At 36.9% G+C, this 27,210-nt stretch overlaps 1 protein-coding gene across 1 annotated transcript in view; it reads right to left on the reverse strand.

Moving 5' to 3' along the window:
- Window positions 1-27,210, reverse strand: part of VPS13B (vacuolar protein sorting 13 homolog B (yeast)) — a 502,169-nt gene that overhangs the window by 77,459 nt on the left and 397,500 nt on the right. The window contains 4 exon segments of the mRNA XM_009891830.1: window positions 4,200-4,384; window positions 4,715-4,922; window positions 7,482-7,681; window positions 20,190-20,603. Coding sequence (XP_009890132.1) covers window positions 4,200-4,384; window positions 4,715-4,922; window positions 7,482-7,681; window positions 20,190-20,603 — 1,007 coding nt within the window.

The following is a 27,210-nucleotide window of genomic DNA, read 5'->3' on the forward strand; positions in this document are numbered from 1 at the left end:
TGTGCTGTCTTAAGGGAAGTTATCAGTGGAACATGCTTTTTCTTCTCCATGTATTTTAAAAATAATCTTAGCAATAGTGAAGATCAAAAGGGTATGCCTCTACCAACATCTGAGTTGCTGCCTGAAGGTCTTTTCTGTAGATCCCCTTTATACAAGGGGTACATTAGTGGTGGCTTAGAGCAATATTTATCACATTACTTGGACAAGACACAGCCTATTTACTTTTTCTTCCTACAAGAACATGAAACTACTGCTCTTGTGTTTATATTCCTTCATCCCAGATTGACCTTTACGAAGATACTTAGCTGCGTCTAGAGCTTTCTAAACACCAATCAAAAAAAATCTCACAACTTGGAAAACAGACAGCTATTAGTAGAAATGAGACAGAAGCTGATAGAACAGTCAAGAGTTAATAGTTTTGATCAAGGAACGAGTAAGGTGTTCAGTGTAAAAGACAGGAATATTCTACATCCATAGCACATCTCTTTCTTGATACAGAAGCCAGTTTTGGGGTGGGTTTTTTTTGCAGTTAGCTATACAAGGTTGCACCCAAAATACATGTAAGCACAGTGGCAAATTTTTGCTTCACTTCATTGATTTTGTGTTCCAAAAATAAAACCCATGTATGCACTTTCTTCATTAGTAAGAATACTAGTACTAAAATCGAGTATATAAATTTTAAAACAGTTTTGAGAAGGTATATTCAGAAAAGATCTTGGCAGTGATGTAGACACAAGAGGAGTAAAATAAGAAAAGGTATCCAGGTCAAAAAGGGCTAGAAGGGATGCCAGGCAGTACCTGAGGATAAGAAACACCTTATGTCACTGAACAGGAATTCCTTAAAACATTAAGAAGAGATACCAGAGAAGTCTAAACGTGTTCCATCAAAGACTAGTTATCTGAAAGAACAGTAAATCACACACAGCCAAAGAACATTTGTAGTGTGTGAAAATGGAACAATGAGGGATTAAAAATTAAATAGAAAGAGGCTGAAATGCCCAGTAAACAGGAAGAACATCAAGTTCAGATACTCTCAATCCCCACAAAGAAACACAATCCTGATGCAGTTCCTTGCAAGCGCATCTAGGATTCTCTCTCACTTCCTTCAAACAAATAGATCTAACTTATATTTCAAATTGCTAAAAAAATGCAAGATGCTACACCATGGCAGAAACATCAGTTCTTCCTTTTCTCTCCACAAATAAAAGCAACAATTTTGGGATCATAAAAAAGTAAAGTATTAGAAACTTGACCAGTGAAAATACTTACCTTTGCAATAACACAAGTAAAAGTACAAGAAAATAAACTCTTGGGAACATCTAGAAATAGCAGCAGGGTAAGGTTTTACAGAAACAATATAGTTCCTATCAACTCTTATAATCTGGAGCTGTTCGCTTATCCTTTGGCCGCAGCAGGTGACACACAACTTCAATATCTAGAAAAATTCTCTTTATGGTGAAGCTTTTGCAAGTTCCAGGAATTTGAGGAATAGCTTTAAAACCAAAGAGATTTCTAAAACCTACCTATGATTAACACGGTATGCCAAAAGAAGTTTAGCAAAGATAGAAAACTAAGATGAAATGTCACACCAACTTACTTGGAAAGAAAGAACATGCAACTGGCAAACGTTTAATTCAAGACAAACTACAGAAGTGCACCTTTGCCTGGGTTTATGTGAAGTAAAGGATTAAGGGAGACTGGTAACACAGCTGGTGACATTATGGGTCATCTTAGCATTTGAAGATATACACAATCCTGGAGAAGTTTTTAAAATATATTTTTAATATACTTTGATATCATTATTGTCTTTAAATTTAGATCCTTTTTCAAAAAAGCTGAAGTCTTTGGCTTGCAGATGTTCCTCTCATGTTTCATGTCAAGAAGTGAATAAAATAGAAGTGGTTTTTTGTCTTTTTTCTCTTTATATTTTGTGAATTTTCCATATGCACTAAATACGCAGTATATTAAGAAACGGACATGTATCCATACAGGGGAAAAAAGTGGAGCTGATGAAAGGTCTCCTGATTAATTTAAATCAGAACCTAAAGTCTGAGATGAGTATTTGGTAAATGTAGTTTACCTAAAGAATTTGAAAATCAACTCTGTATTACTTATTTTACCCACATATCTATGTTAGACTAATAAAAAAAGGCATATTGTCCACGTTTAAAATGGCTGTTTATCTACACTGTGCAGAGCTGCTCTGTGTAGGTGCATGGCTATTTCTGGAAAATGTGATAAATCACCACCTAAAGCCAGACAACAGTTACTGCCGTAATTAATGGCCCACTACCAAAATGTGGATCCTCTTGTCACCACTTCTGCACTCCATGTGCCCAAGAGCACAGTTTTTGAATAGATGTCCTCTAATTTGGCTGATATCTTTCATCTCTTCCCTTGTAATTGAAAGCCCAAGGTAGTAATATTAGACTTAATAAGAATTAATTAATCATAAAAGTGACAGACCTTAAGAAGAGAGTGTGCCACAGTAAAAAGCATCATGGAAGGAAACTATACAGGGACACTTCACCACAAACTTAAAATGAGACGGATGGAAACAGTTCTCTGCAGTCAATGTATAAAATCAAACGCAAATCTGAAGAATTACAGGAAGACCAGTAGAAGCTGACAGAACCTGAACACTGGCAGCTGAGTGCTTCCCAGTTCCTATCTTGCTGTCCGAGGAAGGGGACATGAAGGAGGATCGCAACCACCTTCTTTTCTCTAGACCGCAGTATGGAAGCACAAAGCAGCAGAATGTGTGTGCTACTAGAAGTCCAGCTGTGTATGCCCACTTGAAGAACCACCGATATTCCCCCTGTAAAGGGTCATATTATTGCAAAAGCACATACATTATGTTCATGATGTCTGTTATCTATAATGGGAACTTAATGTCATTATACCAAAAACTTGGTGTGCTGTGCTCTGAAAATACCATCCTGAAAGAAGACAAATTGCAGGCTTTCATAGCAACCTAATAGGGTCACCAAGACAGCATACAATAACACAATTTTGATCTTTGATTCAAACCTCATGCCAAGGGGAGCTGATTTTTTTCCATTTAATTTTAATTTTCATATAACTGAAAGGAGCTGACATTTGGCTGTCTAGAGGGCAAAGAAATTGGCAGGACACTTACATGATCTCACTAACAGTATGTGCACGGTAATAACATTATACCATTTATCTGAGGAAGATTACCCTACTTATCCATAACTCAAAGCATATTGGCGCATAATTCAATTTTAAAAACAATTTTTAAGTTACAGCAATAATGATATATAATTCAACATTTCTGAACAAATAGGAAGAATTGGGAGATATTTATTTCCCTTGACTCACAACATCATTCTGATTAACAAGCAGATTCAGATTAAAAAATATAATGACAGATCCAATTTGTAATACAAAAAAGAAACGGATATTAACAAAATTAAAACCGAGCAAAAATCAAAATAGATATGCAAGGAGTAAGTGAATTCATAAAGATGAATTACACTAGACAGAAGAGAATGTAACTACCTGATTGTGTATTTGAGAAAGCAAAAATTCTCAAATGTATAGAGTTAGGGATCAGTGTAATCGTGAGGTATGGTCTATTTTTGGGGCACAGAGTCACACAGCTGCAGCACTCAGCCCTCCTTTGAAGGACAGTTCCATGATCTCACACAGTCAAACTGGACTGCCCACTTCAACTCTCTCAAAGCAAAATGATAGAAAATAGATCCTTTCTCTCTACCCTGTGGATCTTACTAGAAGAAGTACAGCCATCTGCCATCACAGACACAGGAGAGGATGGCCAGGTTGGAGATTTTAGTTCAATGATCCCACCGAATCTTGGTAATTTCAGACCAGGTGTTTCCTCATGTCTCAGTTTCAAATCAAATGAAGTCTTTACTTAAAGACTGATGGATGAAATCATAGCAAGACAGAATTCTGCTTGCAAACCAGAACTGATAAAATTGGCTATAGCTTATTATGTCATGGAAAAACTTTACAGGTAAGTGGTTAAAGTGTTTGCACAAGTAGTTTTAAAACTAAAGATGTGTTCAAGCTGTGGAACTTGCCTCCTATTGATTTTATAGAGCTCCTGACATTTGTTTTGCGCTCATTTTTAATAAACCTAAGTTTGTAAACATTCACTTTACAGCAGTAACGTTTTCTTTTGTTAATCAAAGTAGAAAACTCTCATTACCCACCTGAAGAACATCTCCAAGGTCAGCAGTGCTAATATCTGGGTCTTCAGTAGTATTAAAAGGAACAGGGTTAATTCTTACAAGAGTGAGCACTCTGGGTTCCGGATATCTCCACAACATCATTCCTGGACTATCCTCAGTTTCATTGTAAAAGACAACTTCATAGGCACTGGGCAGTTTTTGTGCTTCTGTCAAATGAAAGAAAACTATAACCTGTTATATAATTTCTAGAAAGAAACATGCTGGTTTATGAGACCAAAGTAGTTAAAAATAAACCCCTGAGGATCAAAAGGAGAGAAAATAAAAAAGCAATTTCACTGACTTTTAAAAGATTACAGCTTAATGGAAAGAAATCAAAAAAGTTTTTTTTTTTTTATTCTAGCAGATGTCTTTTCAATTGCTTTTCCAAAAAAAAAGTAAAGTATTCATTGTAAGAGGCAAGTAATCTTTACGAGGTTACTACTGTATTTACTTTATAATTAAAAAACCAAAGAAGAGAGCAGTAATATTCTTCTTACCTGCATCCTGTATATACTGGAACAGGCCTGTTCTCAGATCATCTGAAGTATGCTCAGTTTTTGAGGCCTGATTCCTTTCTGTAGAAAAACAAGTGGGGTGTGCACGTTCAGATATCAAGGTCTCTACACTGCCCTTTTTAGTGAGGTACTGCCACAGAAGCTCCTGGAGAAGAACTAAACAGTTCAAATGCTCTTGACCCCAGAAAACCTTTAAAAAAAAAAAAAAAAAAAAGAAGAAATGAAGAAGAAAGAGAAAAGACAAAATAATTACATACAAATACTTAGTCATTTTTGAAGGAAAAAATCCCCAAAACAAAAGAAACTTTACACAGCTTTCAGCCTGCTCTACTTATACCTTAAGTGCTTGCAAGTATCCTTAATGTGAAAATAAAGAACAGGAACAACAAAATATCTCTACAAAACCATTGGGCAAATTTGTTCTTTTCATCGTTCGAAGGAAAGCATTAATTCTTACTGCTTAGAATTGATACTGATGCTGCCTGGAAGAGCACAGAACTGAAAAGTGATACGCAAGAACTTACAGCTGAGTGCAGTACATAATGCTAGGACTAGTCACAAGTTTTGCAGTTTATATGACAGAAAAAAACCTTAAACGTGCAAAGTTTAAACTGTTCAAAGAGCATGTAGCTCCAAAAGTGGAGTTCTGGAATGCATTAAAAACTAAGTGACACAGATGATGACTAGAAAAACATACAAAAGATGAACTCAAGCACAAATATTGGGTATATACAGCATATGAAGTGGATGTGCTGTAAGTTCTCAGAGTGAGGTTTAAAAGTTTAAAGCTTTTTGAAGTTTAAAACAGAAATTCAGAAAAAATCTAAGAAAAACTGGCATTCAAAGTCCAGATAGCAAAATAAAAGGCAAGTTCCTCCCTCCCAGCTTTGACAAGCAGCACTGCTTTTCTCAAATCAAACTCCTGTTTGAGAAAATCACGTTAATGGGGACAAGTCCTTTAGTCTTCAGGTGTAGAAGTGGGCCCAGAAGCAACAGCGAATACAAGGAAGCAACTAGCAATTAATAAAGAAATAAGACTTAGAACCAGTGTGGGATGAAATCAAAATCACTGGACAATAACTTAAAACTCCATGGTAAGGGTAGGAGTCCAGTAAACAAGTCAGGTATGCACATAAAGAGCAGTGCAAATTTTTTTTCACTGGGGAATACTAATTTTGAAATATGAAAAAAACCCTCAGAAGATGCCTAAGGGGAGTGTAGCGCAGCTGTCAAGAAGGAAGCTTTTCCTTCCCCTGCATCTACATGTAAGCCCATGGAATAAACCAAGACCCTTTTGAAACACAGCTCTAGTCCTGAGCTAAATAGTCCCAGGCCGCCCAGGTCATGTCCCTAAGCATCTCTACTGCAGTTTCTAGAGTACCTTTGGCCTCACGGTCACACACTTGGTCTAGCACCACCTCAAAGGAGCTCTGTGCCACCTAAGCCAATCCCAGAGGCCTCAGTCCCCCAGTGATGGAGGAGGGAGGAATGCTTTTTTCCCCCACTTTTATTTTTAGGCAGCTGGAACTCCAGAGCACGGAACTCCTGCTACAATATTCACAGATGAGGCACCAATTTCACAAAAACTCCCTAACAGTGGTATAAGATGAGGTCACATTTAGACCTGGTAAAATCATTAGCCATAAATAAATTAATTTGAAACAGAATTGCTAATGCTTTTGTCAGCATTCTCAAATCTATTCTGCCAGACCAAATACTTAATTGTTTTCTGCAAAAGCTAGTTATCCCAGTGTATACTCTAATAATAAATGGCTTTCTCAGATTTATAGACATTTTTCTGGTCCTTGTAAAAACCCCCAAATTTTGGGGACTTCCCTCCCTCCCCTTTTTATTATTAACAACATGTAGAGGTAGTCAGCCAAATACCTGTGAATAGCAAATAAAAAAGAAGCAGAGAAGCAAACTGACTTTATTTATTCATTACGATAATTTTTTTTAAAATTCGTATTATTCAATTAGTCCTATCCCCAGTGCTGTGGTTTTAAGAACTTCTAATGCCGATTCTGGGAAAAGACCTAATGACACGACTAAATGTCAAAATTGCCTTTTTGTGTTTTATATGCTTGATTTATATATTTATTTTAAAACATTTGGTGTGTATAGATACTACAATAAAAATAATTAAAACAAGACATATCTTAAAGCCCACTTGTTTAAGCCTCACAGAATCTATTTTTCATTGCAAGAACTCCCATGCTTCTTGGACTGGTTTCAAGTTGTGGGCACTTCCAAAAAGGAGAGGATAGCATGGAAAACTGAATATTAATTGCTACAAACAACAGCTTATAATTACTCCCCTGAGAAATTGGTGTAAGTTTAAAAAGAAAGGATATGTATTTCTTAAAGCTACCCCTAGGCATTACAGACACATAGCTCTTGGACAAACACGCACACATCAGAACAGGGTCCTAGATATTAAGTGTTAGTAATTTGATCCAGTAGTTTTAAGGGAACACACACATACAGCTACGATACATGGCTTAAGCAGCATTAAAAAAAACAAAACACTGTACACAATTTTTCAATCAACAGTTTTACATGAAAGACTAGATACTTCTTTTAAAAGGTAAAACAAAAACCAACCGAAACAAACAAGTGAAAACCCCCAACTCAATGAACTGTTGTAGGCTGCAAAGCTTTAGAGGCTTTCATGCAATTTATTTAGGAAATTTCAATCATCTAAAGCCAGTCCAGCTCAATAGCAGAACCATAAGGATCTTATACAGACCTGCAGCAGTCCTCCTCTCAAATCGATGTATATTTTTGGAATAGATTGCTCTGGGCCAGGATCACCACTGTGCTTACACCACTTGGCTTCCACATTAACAGAGCAGCAAAAAGGGCCCATCAGAGATCTGGCTCTTTCTTTGAGACTTGTTTTAAGTAGGAAGTCTTTTATGTCAAGGACAAAAGATGATCCGTGGATTCCTAAAAAGAGAGAGAGAGAGACAATTAATCCTGCTCATTGTTATTCTCCAGACATTTATGTGCTTATTTCCTGATTTCACTTTACCATGAGCCTGGGAATCTCTGCCTGCAAGCAATTACTTACACAAGTAGTCCCACTGACTTTCATGGGAATAGGTGTGTGGACAATTGCTCTCTTCACCAAGCAAGAGCATCACAGTTGGGCCACAACTTGTGATTTACTTTTTTTTTTTAGCTTGCTCTTTTGACACTATTGAGCATGCTTTATACAGTGTTGCAGTTATGGAGCAGGTATGTCTCATGCACATTCCTTACAAAGAACTATTGGCCAAAACATTATGACTTTTTACATGTGTGAGTATTTTAAGGTTTATGAGAAGAGACATTTTTCATTAAACTATGAATTTTTTTTTCAAAAGAGTCTATTAAGAACAAGCACAGCTGCTTCACTTGATTATATTTTAAACTGATAGGAAATAGCTATTTTGAACTATTCTCTCTGCTTTTGTTCAGGTTAGTCATTGTAAAATATTGCCTTGCTAGGCTTTGGAGTGCTTAGCAGGAGAGTAAGGGTAATGTTTGAATTCAAATAATTCAAAACAATTACTTTAACTCAAAATATATAACATGTGTTTACCTAAAAAACAGTCTAATCTAAACTTTTCACATCATAACCATTTACACTTTACATAGCTTTATAAAACATAAAAATGATAATGGCAGGTTAGATTTATGACAGAACTTATATACTCTCATTAAAGACAAACATTTTTAGGAAAGAAACGCTATCTAGAAATGTCACATCTCTTGCGAATTTAACTTACAGCAAATTGCTGTTTAGTAAAACAAAACATACTTAATATCTCCGTATTTCTTCTGTGCATTTACATGAAAAGTACTACATCTCAGGTTGGGTCAACATTTTTCTCTTCTGGCACTCTTAACTTGGACTCAACACCCTGTGAATACTGAATGACACTATACTTTAAAATGTCCACAGCTTGTTTTTCTAATGAAACTAGATATTTACCAAAGGCAAAAGATTAAAAAACAACTAAGGCTTACATACAGGTGTTTCAAGGTACAGTTCCATTCTATATTTTCATACTTTTGCTCGTAGAAAAGTCCCACAAAAATACAACTCACTGTTTTGAATATATGCAGTCAAACTTCTCCTATGAATCTCTTTTAGAATCCGGAAAGAAGTCTGCCTGCATCCTAGGAGTTCTGACTTCATAATACCAAGAAAAATTTTATACAATGGAAGGAAATGTATTGGATTTTTTTTTTTTTCAATCCAGCATCCACTAGGAAGGTGGTCCAACAGTCCCCGTAGCAATAATGGCACTGAATTGTATTCAACCCAAGTAGGAACCACAAACAAGAAGAATCTCTCCCTTGAGCAGTTTGGAGTTTATAAGAACAATCAAGGGCTCGAGTTGTCCCATGCCAATCAATGAGACTGTTGTCACCAATTAGGAAAGGGGTTTTAGCTCTGGGTTATTTATGCTGGCTTCTGAACCCCTTGGTCTGGTCTCACATGTAACAGGTTTATACGACAGAAACTGTTTTAGAAGCGTTTTTTTGACACTGAACTTCAGTGCTAATCAAGAAAACTAACATCAACACACCCTGCCGCCTCTCCTTTTGGTATTGGTTCAGACTTGATTCTGTAAACTGTGGAATGAAGCAGCTTCATGTACAGTCTTAAACCAAGACAAAGAGGTATTTCTATCGGAAGGACTTAACCTCACCCTGCTATGGTCAGTCTAGTTATTTTAAGAGGCACTACAACATTTGGAATTTTTTTTTTTTATATACTCTGCATGGAACTTTGATTTTAAAGAGGAGAAATTTTTGGTAACTATTGTACAATTCTGCAACATAGAGAAATGTTCTATAGTTTTATTGGAATATGTGCCAAGTTGCAGAAATAACAAAAGGGAAAAAGGAATGCCAGAATACAAGTGGTTTTATTTATGTTTTCTTTCACTGGGATTACACTTGGAAGGATTATGCTTTGCAGTCTTTTTCTGTTGTCCTCTGAGCTCCACAAAGTACAAAGAAAACACACTATCCAGTGGCTTAGAAACAGAACTGAGCATTCACCACATAATACTGTTGGTTCAAAATCAGCAGTGCCTTTCTCAAACTCTATGTAAACAATGAGAAATTAAAACACAATTAAGAACAAGGAAGTGTTGGTAAATTTTAAATAAAAGAAATATTACAAGACACATCCATGGATTGTGTCCTACAAATACCAGGAAAAGTTCAGGGACTCAATAAGGGATTTTTCTTTTTCTTGCTGTGACTCAAATTGCTCTTGTATAGGCAAGAATCACATCCTCGTCCTTCCTAGCAGTTATATCTACATGCCCTTTTGAGGATGAAGTGACTCTTAATATGAAAATCACCGTGCTCTTAATAAAAAAATAAATAAATGCAGCGAGCATTCAGAGAAACTTGCACAAAGTGATGTCTTGAGGAAGCTTACAGAAAACAAATGAAGAACAAGTATGTACAAACCCTAAAAAGCAGCAGTAAATAAAGAGATCTCTGGGCCTGCGGGAAGCTTCAATGGGGTACCATTACTATGGAAATCCTAAAAAGATGACATCAGGAAAAAAATAATCTCACATCCTAAAGGAAGGGAGTGAAGAAATAGCAGTATGCACTAGAAGGGACCTCATTTTAAGATTTCTGAATGCCATAATTCAAAGTATATGCTTAGTGAAGTTGCTTTCCTAAAGCAATCATCTCAGAAATGTAAAGATGCAAAATAATTCTCTGTTTTTTCCCCCCTTCCCACATACTATTTTTAGTCAGTCATTTCATGTATCTCTCACAAACTTCTTTTGTAGAACTCTAACTTCAGTTTAAACAGATTAAATCAAAGTCTCCATTTGAAGTGAACTTGAGATGGCACCACACAGAAGTAATATATCTTCATAAACGATTGTTGTGATATGTAGAAGTTAACTTGTTCTGTTTGGATTATTGCTCATGAACACCAACACACTTTTCAGTACGTGCAATAATTTACTTCTAGGAACAAATAGTTTCATGACTTTTAAAATACTCCTCCAAGAGACTAATAAATATGAAGTACTTGCTTTGGACAGTGTTTAAAAAATGCTGCCAGCCCTCCACTGTCAGACTCCACCCCGACACACAATAGCACCACAACGTGCTGCCATGTTAACTGAGCAAAATACAACTTACACCAGCCTTCTGTATGCCATTGGAAGGATTACCTTTATGATGACATATGCTCAAAAGGAATATCCAGGTATTTTTATACGGTTGGAAATAACATAAGGGGGTTTGTAAAAAAGCTGGCACTTGCTTGGTAATAGCAAGAAATTAACTTGTTCAGAAATTAAAGAGGGAGCTCATTACATCAGAATAGCAAAGAAAAATTACTAAAAGACAATATTTGCTTGAGATTCTAACATCTTTCTCTTTTTTATGCTAACATTTACAAAGACATCTTATAGAATCTGAGTACCCTGAGTTATAAATACAGTTACATTAAGTTTTATATATAACTATAATATAGTTATATTAGCGGTTACCAATAACAGGAGACTCCATATTTGTTAAACTGCCTTGTGTGCATAAATCCATGTCTGTATAGAAAAAAAAGATGTTGCCCATTTTAATAGATGCAGCAAATAAATTACAACAACCCTTGCCTTACAGTAACAACCACTTAGTGTTTAGGCAAAACAGGTGTTAAGAAAGTTCTGTTATTTTTCCTGGTTCACAGACAAAGGGAGAGACAATGTTTTGACATTAACTATGGACTTTCTGTTTTCAAAACCATTTTAAAATGCTGATATTTGAATCAACTCCAAATGAAACAAGTAGAAATGTAGCAGGAGTTTTTTTCCTTCTATTATGCTCTGCGCTTGCTCTTCCTTACATAGCTGCAAATCCTGTTTGGTTCAATGCACTGTCACCTAATACAACATAGAGCATGATTTTAATTGGCAAACTTCTATATGGGAAAAGAGTTTTAAGAAAATGGAAACACGTATTATAATAAATATAGTCGAGATATCCCTTGAAAAGCCTCTTGGAAGCTAGTAGCTTTGCTACAAACCATGGTGCTAAGAAGAAAATTGCTTTTCTGAGTTTGAGGCAGCTCAGAAGCAAGACCGTGTCCCAGAGCCCAGAGCCTGCCACGCTGGTTTGGACTGGGTAAGATGCACAGAAGCGATGTGCTCTGCACTGATCACATTCCCACCCAAAGGATCACAGTGCACTCTGAAGGACGAAGTCCAGGCTCTCCCATGGGCCCTCCATGCCTGAGCAGCACAAATACAATCTGGCTGCTGAAGGTTAATTAGTGAGTTGTTTTCCTTACTACCTTCTGCTTCAATGTCACACATTACTAAGATGATAATCTGTGATATTTGCTTAGAGCATTCAGTTCTCATATTTGTAACTGCAGCAGCTAGTTTAAAGTTGCTGAAGATACAAAGACTGCTTTGAATACGTACATATATTATTATATCTAATACAGTGATAATTATCTACATGAATTTTTTACTTTTAAGAAAGCTTCAGCTGCATCATGTAATGAGTAGTTATACTACAGTTACACTGCTCTGTTGACAGGTATTCTCTACAAAGCAGCTTCTGAGAAGAAAGGGTAACAAAGCTATGAAAATAATTACAGGGGAAATACTACAGTTAATTTAAAAGTCAGACAATTTATTCGAGTCTAGAAGAGCAGTAGCAAACAAATGGTGGCACGTAGTAAAGGACAATTTTCCAGGAGAGATTTAGTTAATAATCCACTGACCGCACTGGATTTCTCATTAGTGTTGAGCTGAATCTTATGATTGTTCATTCTCCCCACGAGAACAATATTTACACATTAACAATTAACTATTCTTTAGTGAAAGAGAGTTTTTCAGCATTACATGGGGACACATGTGGGCTCTGTAAAAACATGAGATGTGTAACACACGGTAAACAGAAAGTAATGATCTTAAACAGGCCAAACCCTTGAATTCGTCACTAATAAATGTCCCCATGCATTCAGCAGTCCTGGCTGCTGGGAGCCTGTTTTCTTCAAATACTTCAAACACTAAAATCCAGGAACATTTATTATTTTAATCCATTACAGGCAGTGCTTGATTTAACTTTATTGGTTGTGGTGGTGGTAGTAGTTATAGTGGGGGTAAAGCTATGTTCTTTTACACATCATTTCAAAAGGGCTTAATTATATTTTATAGCTCAGGCCAGGAATCCTGCTTGTTTTGTGTCTAACAAGGTTCAAATGGAGTTCAGGTCAGTGATGAATCAGAAGAGAAGTCAAAGATGGTTATCTATTTGAAATGAGCTCATCTCCCTTAAAGAATAACTGGGCAGGTACCTCACGTTCATTACACTACTGCATACTAAATAGCTGAAAAATCTCAATTCACTTGTTGATTTGGTAATTTTGGATTTTGTGATGCCTGATCACAGGGGGCATATTAAAGTTAAGATCTGAAGGGATTTTCATTTTTGGTCAAGGCTGTCTTGGGTATACAATAATTTATAATGTATTCGTAAAGCTTTATATTGCCCTATCTTATTCCAATTAAGTGTAGAAAAATGCTATGGAGAGGTTCTTCAATTAAAAACAAATCTACGTATTTTCACATCTTAATTTTAGGTGGTTAATTAAAACTTTGGTTTATTTTCAGGAGACAGCTGGTACCTACGACTGTCACTGATTTATAAAGTTGTAGATACTCAGCGCTACTGAAAAATCAGACATCGAATGCTTGCACAGTAAATGAAGCATTACAAAATAGTGGATGCCACTCAAAATGTAGCCCTATATAATTGCCACAAGGTTGAATTAGAATTACAGCTTTGGTGTCTTGCTCCTCTGGTCTATGCTTGATTCACTGGATTTCGACTGCTTTAATAAACTAAATAGTCCACAAACTACAGGGTAACTTTTCTTCATAAATAAACCATCCTGAAGATAGTGCCTGGCAGCACCTGAGCTGTGTGAGCCTCTATAACACAGTGAATTATGCTTGTGGAAGTCCAAGGTTTGACAGATACAGCTGGGCCACAAACTGAACAGGTTTCCCTGCACTCTTGGGATGTGGTTCCCCAGGATTAAGGCCTGTCCAGGCCAAGCCTCCTATGTTCCAATCTTCTCCTCCCTTCGATCCTTCCTCTCCCTCCCTCCTTTATATAGTTCTCTGAATTGTCTTTTGTGTGTCATGGTCATTAAATTGTACTGCCCAAAGAGCTGAAGGAGATGACCCTGCTGGAAACTCTTCCTTCCTGTTGGGTTAGTTTTCAGACCGATCAGTGCCCTGGCTCAACTCAGTGAACAACTGCCTGCATAGCAGAGCTACCACAAGGCAGAGTGTGGACATATGTGGCCACAGTAACCTAAACTTCCTGTGGAATCGCACCTTTTGTTTGGGCAGCAAGCTAGTGATCTCATCCCACCTCATTCTTGTCCCAGAAAAAGAAGATATGTGTTGTCATTATGTTAACAATTTAAACAACTTAAGGACCTGGTCCTTCAGACAGGCAATAATGCTTAATCTCTGTTCTGTACCTCACACTGCAAAATGTAGATTGAACTGGAGGAATTGCACAGAAAGTATCCAAGATACAAAGAAAATATTCAGCTTTCACTGTTATCTGTATTTCCTGATGAATGTAAATATTCTATTGTCCTAGTGTGAGTGACACAGGACTAATTTCTCTTCTAATGCTTGGGAAGACTGCACTTTTAGAAGACTATAGTGTCTGAATTTGTGAAAATATTTACTATACAGCCAGCTATGGTGTGTGGATTTCAAAGTCTCAGTGTTTTCAAGCTAGCCAGGTGCAGGGATGAGGAGGAGCGAGACCCGAGCACTTGAGCCAAGCTGGCCAACAGGATTATCTCATACCATGAACGTCACATTCAATATAAATTAGAAAGTTTGCGGTGAAGTTCTCTCTCCTTAATGGTTGTGATCCTGAGAACTTCTTGTCCCAGTGCCGGACCCCTGAGGCCTTCCCTTCCCTTCTTCCTGAAGCCGCAGTGCTCGCAATGTCTGACACTGGCACTGCTGGGAGCACACAGCTTCCTACTGATAGAATGGGCTGAGTATAATCCTTGTATATTTTACATTGGTATTAGGACAAATATTGTTTCTTTAGTGTTATTAATGTTAATTATCTAGTCTTATTCTACTAAATCTGTTTATATTTCAACCTCCAGGTTTCCTTGTTTCTCCTGATTCCCCTTCCCAGGTGATAAAATAATTGCCTAAACAACAATAAATTGTTGTGTGTTTCTCAAACCATCTCAAACCATCATCTACTACTGCCACATATAGCACTGGGATCCACATAACAAAAGAAATTCCAGTCTCAATAAAATATGCAATTACTCTCACGATAAAGCCGAAGAGATTACAAAAACAACCATATTTGTTCTGGATTGAATTTCATTTGGAGTCTACTTTTTAAAGTTGAGTTATTTAAACTGTAAATGAAGTTGTACAGAAAAAATTAGTGCACACTGTCTTGAATCAACAACCTACAACTAACTTTTCTCCTCCCCCCCAACTTAACATGCTAGTTCATCAGTAGCAATTCTGAACCCTGTTACAAAGTACCAGTAGGGAATCTGACCAGGATTAATAGTGGTACTCAGTCCTGGGATTAGGTGGTGTCTTGTTTCATGGATTTTAGGCCATCTGTTCTTCCCTCCTACATTATACTCCTGCAGAACTATAAACGCACCTCCACCTCAGGGACTATAGAAAGGAATTAGAATTCTTCTGCTTTTCATTATCACAAGATTCAGTAACTCATTTCATTGTCAGGATAATCCCCTTTTACTCTTTCTTTTGCGCTTGCAGGGTATGCCAAAATGACAAATAAAATCCCAGATGTTAGAGGCCTGATGAGGTCTCCACCTTTTCTTGAGTGTTGGGTTTAAGCTACTTGGGACACGGTGTCAAATCTGACAGGACCCTGATGCCCACACCCAATATTCATTAAGGTTTGTTAGTGATTTGTATAGCTGTCTACAAGCTGCACTTCCACCTCAATCCCAGTGGCCATTTAAATATTTAGTTTGTCCTCTGGCTTTTGCTGACAAAGAATTAATTTCCTATTGTTCAAGTGTTGGAAAGCATTTATATTTCTTTCTAAAAGTAACAAAGGTCTTCTGGGTGTTGTAAATGGCTTGTTACTGCTGCATATTATTTTAGGTAGTCATATCTAATTTAATGTTTTATTTCCCCATGGGCTAACTTGCATATCTGCAGCATCCAAAGGCTATGACAACGCCTTAGCGGAGTTTTCTCAAGAGAGTCAGTTAACTCCAAAATTAAGTTTGGTCTTTGCTCTACACCAATTAATAGCTGCATTTTATTTTTAATATTTCTGTAAAGTATGTTAAGTATTTAGTTTCTTTCAGGTTTAGTAAAAATACTTGTGATTATCATACGCTCAACTAGTGTTTATTTTTTTCCCTTATTTATATGCTAAAGTAATCATCTCTGCATACAGGATGAAGGACTGGGGAATTCTGTCTATGATCTTTGGAATATTTTATGTTTGTAACTCTCTCAGTTAAGACGCTGAACAGCAAGACTTCCCTCCTGTGTCCAGCCAGAGCAAAATAAGACTCGACCGAGGGGCTACAGGCTTCTTGCTGTCTTTCACTCTGGGGAGAGTGCAGTCCTCAACTTCTCTCATTTATCTGCTCTTTTGGCAGGTAGATACTGCTAGTTTCAACACCAAACCTAAATTAACTGAAAGCCGTATGTTTAGAATTGCATTCTACTTCCTAGTATTTATTGCTAAAAATTATTTCTACTTTAACGGCATATGACTGTTCTGGAGAGAGCTATATACCTCAAGTGCAATACCAAGCAATATCAAATCTAACTCGGTACGTGGCACTTGATAGCTCTAGCCACTTTGTAGAAGATGCCACATACTTCAGAGGACAAAATTCACTGAACCAAGTCTAACGATAGTTCTTGAACTTGTCAACAGTACAAATAAGCTGCCAAAAATGAGCTAAATGTTTGTTATTTGCTTGTATGAAATAGGTACAAGTTTTAACTTGTAACTGTAAGTCACAAAATATAAAATGAGTACAGAAAATGATTTTATTTACATCAGTATGACTCCTGCCCTTGAGGTATCAGAAAAACTATACTGGTAGTCTCTTCTAAAGAAAAATTAATAATATCTTTTTTTTGGAAAAGGGATTTTGCTTTGGTTTGTGTTTTGCCAATACGCTGCATCACATTCTACAACAACGTTGCTTTACTGAAACCAAAATACTCGGAATTTCACCATAAGTACAGAGGAGAACATAAGTATTCTAGCAGAAATAGTAACCATGTTGTTATAAGTAACTGTTGTATTAAAACATGAAAAATGTCCAAAAAATGAAGTCCCTTGACACACAAAGGGTTTGGGGTTGTATAACAGTGCAGTAGGATATGTCGAAATGGACGTGTTTTAATTTGATCCAACTGCAATGTGAGTGTTCAACACTTAGAATTTATTTTGTTAGAAGTGAAATAATTCAACTAATTAGCCCCTCTATTTCAGAAGCTACATCTTTTTACTTTCGTAACAAATTAAGAAAAATCAAAACAGAAGGTCTTTAGCTTCCATGATTAAACCAGCAAAGTCTAGAGGGAAAACTGATAATTAAAAAAAAAAGTTATATGGCAATCTTCTTTCTTAATTTCTGTTAAAAAACTCAAAGCATTACACAAGGTCACGCACTTTTGTTTTCCCCCTATAAGGGAGGAAAAATGTCGACAATACATTCTTGCAAGGTTTTTTCGCTAAGTAATTCCTAGGAAATAGGACTCCTCACAAACCAACTTCATCTCCTACATTAAAACTCATCTGGAAAAGGGGTCGTTTACACTGTTTGTAAAACACTGCCACATAAAATGTGTAAAAAAACATATTTCACTAAAAATAGCTTGCGTAAGTAAGGGATTAGAGTAGTTTCTACTGCTATAATTGTTCCTTTGTAGTTTTTTCCATGATGTTTTTGAACAGTGTTTTTAACTATGTTTATTAAAGTCAGCACATCAAAAAGGATCAAAGAGAAAGCTAGTGAGAACCAAAAAAACCCCAAGCGTATTGTGTTGTCTCACTGGGGAGTTATGCAGATTCAAGTAAACAAGTGCAAATTGTTGAGGTTTTAATAAAAATTTTCTACAATTATTGTATCTGAAGTCATTCTATATAATAACATCTGTACAGCAGATGGTCATACTGTACAAAAGGCAAGCAATGCTCCTTTTTCTTCCTCTGTTTTAACAGTACATCTGAGATGACTACTTTTGTCATCGTGCTTAGTTTGGTTCAGCAAATAATTCGTAAAATGCAGCTGCTGCAGATGGTCACAATAGTTATTTGACTGTAAAATCAAAGACCCAATGAAGTATTTGCGTATTAGTTTCATTCTATAAAAAAATATCTGACATTAACCCTGTTCAGCTCAAAGGTAGATCTATAAAGCCTTTTGTAAAAAGAAAAGTAGTGAAGAACTGACATGTTTAAATACTCCTTGCTCCCAAGACACAGCTACTACACTTTTTTTTTTTTTTTTAATTGAGTTAGCTTGCCTAATTTCTTTGCAATAATAAAACAAATCTAGTTAGTAACTGTGGTATTCTTCTAAAGTATTTGAACACAAGATTATAATACCACTTCCCCCAGACTGAGTAATTTATCTTCTTTCCTGAAGTTGTAACTTCCACTTTGGTTTCTATCAGCACTTTAATTTCAAATTAATAATTTTAAATAAAAAAATCCAAACAATTTATTAAAATAATTTTTGACCGTTTCAATCAGTTTTGTGGAAGTGTCTTTCACACTTCTTGAAACTTAAAACAATTTATTGTGCTATCAAAACAGCATGCAAAACCTCATGCACATACATGTATTTTTCTTTTTCTAAAGCAAAGGCAACTTTAACTGGAAAAAAACGTGAAAAGTCTGTTGATGCCTACGTATTGTCTGGTTATGAAAGTTCTTCATACAGAATACGTAATTTCCATTTTCATTAGATTCAGCATCAGTATTGCTTTACTTAACAATGCTTGCCAGACTACAAACATACTGAAGATTCATGTATAGCTTGTGACATGAAAAAGAAAGATTGGCTTCCTCAGACTGCCAGAAGAATTAAGAAACAGAACTTCGTAGCAAAATGTTTTTGAGGCTTAACATGCAAGGCAAGGTACATCCTCCTGGGAGGATGAAAAACTCCAGGGTAAGTAATACACACTGCTGAGTTTGCCAAATTGCTTTCCAGTACAGGGACGGAACAGGCTCAGCTTTGATATATCGAAGCTTGCTGTGGACACCATAATGTACCATGGGACTGATAATGTATAAATGACAGAGAGGAAGCAATGGAAGGAAAGAGGATTATTACACAGTAAGAAAACTAGAACTATTTAAAGGACATCAGAAAGGCTTTTTACTCAGTTACAGTGCTTTCTATGCTGGGGTTGCGATCTGACTGGAAAAGCGTGGGAATGCAGGCACTGCTCCTGCTTGTACTGCTGTTTATTTATGGATAAATCAAGAGTTTCAGGCTGCAGCACTTTCACAGGCTTTCATGTACTACAAACCTTAAATTTTTCATTTTTAACTTCTAAAACAATAAAGAAGCACTGAAACTTGCTGGCCTAAGGAGAAATGTTTCTGATTGAAAACGAAATAAATCACCACCTCACTTGGCCTACAACTTGTTCCTCTCAGCTACAGGCCATTTTACCTCACAAGTACTCTGCCAACTACCTACTTCTGGCTCATCTCCACATCATGTAAATGTACCATCTTATTAATTTTATTAAAAGACTAATAAAACAATTTACAAAGACACTCAAAATGTCTTCATTTTAAATGAGTCTCTGGTATCCTGTTAATTATACCCAAGGTGTAAAGTTTCCTCGCAGCTCTGTTTAATGAGGCTGGAGCACCCGTTTTCCCTGGGTGACTCTCAGCTGAGCAAAGGAAGCATGTAAAAATTATAACTTCATAAGCCTGGAGGAGAATAATGGTATGACCCAATATTTACATAGTAGCATGAGTCAGGGCTATGAATAATTATTTTTGTATTTTTTAAAAAAAGAAATATAGGGTCCTAACAAGAAAAGGTAGTTATAGAGTGATAACTGTCAAAATTTTGCCCTCTGAAGTATGTGCGGAATTATCCAAATACCAGGTTACAAGAACCACTATTCTAGCCAGAATTCCGTCAATAAATTAATAATTACAAGCTAGGGGATATTAACTACAAAATTAAGCACTCTTAGGTGCTGCCTCACTGAAAGGAAAACTCGGGTCATGGAGTCTATCAGGGATTTGCTATTTTCTGTTGTGGATTTATTGTTAGCTAGCGGAGCTCCCTTCAATACCCCATGCTTTAAAACGGTTACTAGGCCACCACTTGAACAAATCAGTAGCACTTCCAACTTTCAAAAACTCTTACCTGCAGTTTTATGTCCACTTTTAATATTCAGGCTCCCACTGAGGTTTGATAAAGAGACTAACAAACAAGGTTTATTGGGATGTGGTATGGTTTCCATTGAAACAACCATTTGAACGGTGTGAATGGAAATTTTCTGGAAGCATGAAAGGGCTTGCCACAAGTTTTCTTGTACTGAAGCCTTTTGCGCAGTGTTGGTGTGTGCTGCAGGTAGCAAATCCGTGGTACTGGGGTGTTTGGTTATCAAAGCGACATCCTCATCCGGAATAATGCCAGCTGATGGAGCAGCCTCCTTCCTGGACTCATCATCATTTCTGGTTATGATTTTCTTCAAAAACTGGTTTATTTGATCAAGTCTGACAAAACTGAGATTTGCTTTCAAAGGTTTTGATACATTCACATTTACGTCAGCTGTAGGACAGAATTGGAGAAAGAAATATGAGAAGCTATAGCACACTTATTCAAGTAATGTAAGCATATCAGACATTTAGTGGAGATAACATCATTTCTACCATGTCTCATTAAAAGGACTGAATCAATGATAAAATATAAGGAAACTATATTTTTAGGAATAAATCCAAATTAAAACATCACGAAAAGTACTATAAGCATTCTTCACTAGATACTGTTTTAAAGGAAGGAACATGTCACAATGTCAATTGTATTTCCTTGTTTCTTCCCAGGGATCACCACAGCTATCTGAAAGACACACACTTTGAGTGTGTAGGAGGGTAAATATATTAGTCCTTTTGTGTCAGAATAAAAATATACTTCACATTCTCTTGAGTTTTACATCCAGTAGAACTATTTGACTAAACTCCAAAGCCAACAGTGAACATTTTCAACACATTTAAATGAGTGACTAACATGTATATTCTGTTGTTTCCTACATAGCTAATACACAGTATTCTTCAAAGCATTTTCAAGATGAAATGTGGAATAAAAAGCCAATCTAAAAACTGAAGTATGTTTAGATTTCTTTGTTTTCCAGGGAGATTAGAATAATCCAATATTTTTAAAATGTTCTTTGTCTCCTTAGTAAAGGATTTTGGTACTTCCCAGACTACTAAAAGTCTCACAGAATTTTTAGAAATCCCAGCTAACATGAATAACATTGACAATAGTGATATTTTAGTAGCTGAGATGTTGTAATTACCAAGATTATTTCACAGATAGGAAGCAGGATTTTACAATGGTTGAAACTTATTTCTGTGCTGCTATCTGCCTTTTTAATCACTACATTACTCTTCATTACGGGAATCCAGGTCTAGTTTGGTTTTTAAATTTTTTCATTTTAAATTCAGCTTTCACTCAGTAATGAGACAGCCACCCTGGGGAGGGGGGAAAGTTTGCTTTTCACTTTGCTGTTTGATTCCCACCGTCCCACCCCCAAGAACCAAAAATGATTAAAATTCTGTGCATATATCTAAGCTACATTGAATGTTCAGAGAAAACAGCACTACTTAGTTTCAAGTTTCATTATAAATATATATAGGAAACACCGTTTGTTCAAGGTTTTACACAGATTAATGAATATTTCACCAAAATTAGGACCTAGTTTCAAGTTGTCCAGGATCATGTTCTACTCTTAATGCTGATGCAAACTGAATGAGCTCCATTCTCCCACTCTTTTGGTAAATTACAAGTTTTTACCACAACAGTAAAGTGCTGCAGGAGCAGAGCTTTGGAGCTGCTCTTAAGCATAGGTTTATACTGACTTCAGGGAGTCCCAGGCAGATAACAAAGCACTTTTCTGACCCCCTAAAATATCTGGGGGGTCTAAATTTCCGTTAGATGCTTTGGTATCTGAATAGATAAGTCTCTGAATTATAAACTACCACTTTTTCTACAAAGATAAGAGAAACTTATTAATGGCCCATGTAAGATTTGTTACAGCTGAATTAAAAAACTCAAAACAATCTTAGAAAAAAGTCTGTAGTACTCAACAAGCCGCGGCTAACTGAAATTTAAGACTGAAAAAATATTTCAATTGTAACTTAAAATTTTAATTACCGGTTTATTGAAAATCCTTTCTCTTGTGTTAAAGCATTCAACACTGAACTAGAAACTGTGGCAAAACACTAGCTAACACATGGGCCTAGCAGAAAGGCAAGTATCAAAGCTAGGAAGCGGGACATAAGAAGAGAGCAAGATTTTTAGGCATCCAAAACCACGCATGATCAATATGGAAGATTTTTCAAAGTAGTTATGCATTGATATTTTTAATTAAAACCAAGGGAAGAAAAATGTCATAACACTTGAAAATCTCTCCACCCCTCTTGGCACTAAAGAATACCCCAAGACTCGCCCGCCTTTTTTGCACACATCATGGGACGTCCTCTCCTCCCTTTGAATGGAGAAAGGAGATTAATTTATTTATGATACTCAAATGGAAAGCAGTGTTATTCTAATGAAATGTTTAAAACCAACCAAAAAACCCCCAACCAAACAAATGAGCATCTTTCCTGTAGGCCCCCTTTAAGTACTGAAAGGATGCTATAAGGTCTCCCTGGACCCTTCTCTTCTCCAGGCTGAACAACTCCAACTCTCTCAGCCTGTCTTCATAGAAGAGGTGCTCCAGCCCCAGATCATCCTCGTGGCCCTCTTCTGGACTCCCCCCAGCAGGTCCATGCCCTTCTTATGTTGGGGGCCCCAAAGCTGGACGCAGTACTCCAGGTGGGATCCTACCAGAGCGGCGTAGAGGGGCAGAATCACCTCCCTCGACCTGCTGGCCATGCTTCTTTTGATGTGGCCCAGGATATGGTTGGCTTCCTGGGCTGTGACTGCACATTGCCAGCTCATGTCGAACTTCTCATCAACCAGCACCCCTGAGTCCTTCTCCTCAGGGCTGCTCTTGATCCATTCTCAGCCCAGCCTGTGTTTGTGCATGGGATTGCCCCGACCCACATGCAGGACCTTGCACTTGGCCTTGTTGAACTTCATGACGTTGGCACAGGCCCACCTCTCCAGCCTGTCCAGGTCCCTCTGGATGGCATCCTATCCCTTGGGTGTGCCAACCGCTTCACACAGGTTAGTGTCGTCAGCAAACTTGCTGAGGGTGCACTCAATCCCACTGTCCACGTTGCCAACAAAGATGCTAAACAGCACTGGTCCCAATACCGACCCCTGAGGAACACCACTTGTCACTGGTCTCTACGTGAACATCGAGCTGTTGAGTGTGACTCTCTAAGTGCGACCCTCCAGCCAATTCCTTATCCACTGAGTGGTCCATCCATCGAATCCATGTCTCTCCAATTTAGAGACAATGATGTCATCTGGGACAGTGTCAAATTGTTTTCACAAACGCTGCGCTCATCCAAGAAAGCAACAAAACAATAGACACTAGGGCAAATGACTTCCCTGTTTTCTGTTTGGAAACTGCACATCACACAGAAAAACGTTGTCATGACTTCTAACTTTACAAAGGTTTGTATTAAGTTACTATTATCCAGTGAATCAGCCCTGAGAGAAGGTTATGGCAGCCAGAAGCACAATTGTAGAAAGTGTAACTCTGGAACCTTCACTGCAAATATTTTAACTATCTCATAATGACATAGGTTATTTTTACAACTGGGGAGAGATTATGTAAGAAGATTCTTTGGCATTTTAAGTAAAACATTAAAAAAATAAAAATCCAATTGAGCAATCAAATGTGTTTTAGTCTTTGTACTGTTTTACACTTAGCACTGTAAAAGAAGCTTTAACATTCCTTCTAAGAAACAGTGAAAACTGATGAAATATGAAGGGCTATTTATAACAGCTGATGAAGATAGATGTTCAGCCACTTCTCCAGTCACACAAAAAGGGCAAAAAAGAGATGTTACAATATAAAGGGTCACCTAGATGCAGCTTGAATAAAATTTCTAGGGTGTAAAATCCACAGCTAACAGTCTTTTTAGACGATTTTAAACACCTTGGGAAGCACACCACACAACACTGTGCAGATTCTGTACCGGTAGGAAAACATAGGTTCCTATAATTCAAACAACTCTTTGAATTGTCCAAAATTACATCAGAACAAGACAGGGCAAAAGGTAGCTCAAAGCCACCATTAACTCCTCAGTTCCATCAGTCTCTCCTTTGCCTACTAGTGACTGGCTACCATAATTATATCCCAATGCTTTCTTTAGATTTCAGACATAATAGCAATAACTTATTTATCTATTTCCAGCAAACAAATACAAAGAAATTACTGCGCTTGTAAATAGATTGCATTCAAGTGAGTTATTTCTGGTTATGTTTAAATCAGATTGAACTTAGATGATATCAAAGCAATATTCTTTTTATTACAGTGTAGCATTTGAGCGTTGAATTTGAATTATTCTTTCTCTCTCTCAATTTCTACATGACATCTCTTTAGATTACCCAGTAAATCCATGTCTGTCAATTACTAGTTTCTAATTATCCTTCACAACTTTCTGAACTGCTACTAGGAAACAGAATGATGAAATAACTATTGAGTTAAAAGGAGATTAGATAAATATAAATAAATTACACTTATTATATGCTCCCACCACACCAGGAGATGACTTAACAGCGAAAGGAAAAGAATCACGTTGCAATAATGAAATCAGAGAGGGAATTCAGGTCCCAGAGGCGATTCTACGGAGTTTATGTTAATGTACACCTTGTGGGGGACCAAAAATCAACTGGAATAGTTTCCTGAAAACTGTTTCCAGCTATTTTCTCATTTAAAAAGTTCCAACTTCACTTGACCCATTAGTCATCATATTACTTACATTTATTATGTATTTTGAAATCTATTACAAAAAACCCAATGGATTCAATATGGCCTTTTTGAACAAAATCATAACATCTATAAAAGAAAATCTATAAGCAGCACTCTGAAATTTCTGTCTGAAACAATTTCTTTCTTTGTCATTTTATTACTTAGAGCTTCAGACAAAAAATTTCAGGGTTATGAGTATTTTACCCTTGTTCTCCATAACATTCAGATTTGTACTGTGAAGACATAATTTTATTCTGTGAACTTGGGATAATGATATTACTCAAAAGGACTTTTTATTTTGTGGGCTAAGGATGTACAAGTAACAGAAAAATAATAGAGCTCCTAGCAAGTTGCTTTAGGTCAATCCCGGCTCTTACTAAGTCAGTGGGCTTATTCTAATACAGGCCATAAGTTAATGTACACCAGGTTACTATTTCTATGACTAATAAACTACCATAGTATACTCTTAATCTGAAAAACCAGAAAGTAAACTCCATGAAAATTATTTAAAAGCTTTATTTGTAAGACTGGGATCTTTTCATAGACTATGAGAAATGTTGAACTCTGAGAGAAAAATATGGCATTTCCCAAGAATTTGTTCACTTCTCATACCCCTCATTCTGCAGTGGATCTTTTATTTCTCATAGCTAATATAGAAAAGGCCAGGTCTTTCTTCCTCAGGTTGGACATAGGTCTTGCTCTCTCCTACCCCAAGAAGGCTGTAAAATATTAAACTTCTTAATAGTATTGCTATAGAAGAAACTATTTGTCCTAAACTCTTAGGAGGATTGAATTTCCTAGTCCTAAACAGGAGAGGAACAGACAACAGGCACGAAACATTTTACCACCGGTAATATACTTTCTCTAGGAGCCACCCATCCTGATGTAAGGAGTCTAACAGAGGAAATCTGAGGAAGGTAAAGGTAATCTTGAGCCCTGATTCTGATTTGGAGTCAGGGTGGCCCTTTGGTAACAGGGAAATGGCTGAATTGCAAAAATTAAATTTATAAAAATAGGAAAGAGAGAGACATGTAAAGAAAAGACTAGCTGTACTGTTCTCAATTGTCCCTGGTCAGGCATCAAAAGAGAGACAAATTAAAAGAAATTGAAAAGCAAGAAGAATATAAACGAATTGGTTTTATCCTCTAATTTATCATTCCCAATTTGGATCAAGGGAAAAGAAGGAAGAAACTTGAGACAAGGCTTCAGAGGCCATCTGCAGTCCATCTTGTGCTCTGCTTCTGTGAGACAGATGCCAATTAGTCTGGAAGAGGCTGGTAGTCATTGCTTAGTATTTCTACCTACTGCTGTGTGTGTGCTGCAGTCCCACAGAAACAGCTCTCTAAGGCCAATATGGCAAACTGCAGCCTTCAGGCAGCTTGAGCCATGCGGGGTGTTCCCCAGCAGTAACAACTCCTACTTCCACGACCTAGTATGTCATTGACATCATGCAAAGGTGACACATCGACATTAGCAGCTCTTGCTAGCCAGTGCCTGGGCTTGAGATTTCAGACAAGGCTCAGTGATGTAATTCTGTTGTTTTTCTTAAATTGTCACAATTGAACCAGAATAAATTGTTGTAGGTTGAGAAGACCAAAAATACCGTTAATAAAGGGTGGAGGTTTCCTGCTATTCATAGGATATTGACTGAAGGAAGGAACTCTGCAACTACCAAATATATGACAGAAGTGTGTCAAGGGTTGGGCGGCGAGGCCAAAACTATAATGTAGGCATTGGGAGGCACTACCACGAAAGGAAAATCCCAGGTAAGGGAAACATTAATTCTCTCAACAGAGTCGGAGAAGTTGAAGCACAACACAGTGAGATGAAATAAATTGTTCCAGGTCATGGAGCAGGTCTGCGGAAAAGAAAAGAACCCATAAATACTAACTCTTTATTATCTGCTTTAGCTGCCAAATAATACGTCTATATGAAGACATACATTAAAAGAGGGGAAAAAAAACCCACAAAAAAAAAAACCCAAACCCAAAAAGAGGATTTCAGAAAATGGGGCAAATGTTTTAAATAAGTTTTAAAAAGAATGCCAATATGCTGAAGAAGATACGAAACTTATCCATGTGGCTTCAGTGTGCAGTCTTCATTTTCAGTACCAAGACATTTAAGAAACTAAATTTCATTTAAACTAAGTGTTGTAGACATTGCTTCTAGAAAGGTACTTTGATAATTTTACACATCATTACACTGATATTACAGACAATCGATGTGTCAAAAACAAAGCAATACCTACAGGCTGGTACACCTGTTTGGAATATTTCTCTTTGCCCTCTT

The sequence above is a fragment of the Charadrius vociferus genome, unplaced genomic scaffold (assembly GCF_000708025.1).
Source record: "Charadrius vociferus isolate BGI_N301 unplaced genomic scaffold, ASM70802v2 scaffold15, whole genome shotgun sequence".
Lineage (NCBI taxonomy): Eukaryota > Metazoa > Chordata > Aves > Charadriiformes > Charadriidae > Charadrius > Charadrius vociferus.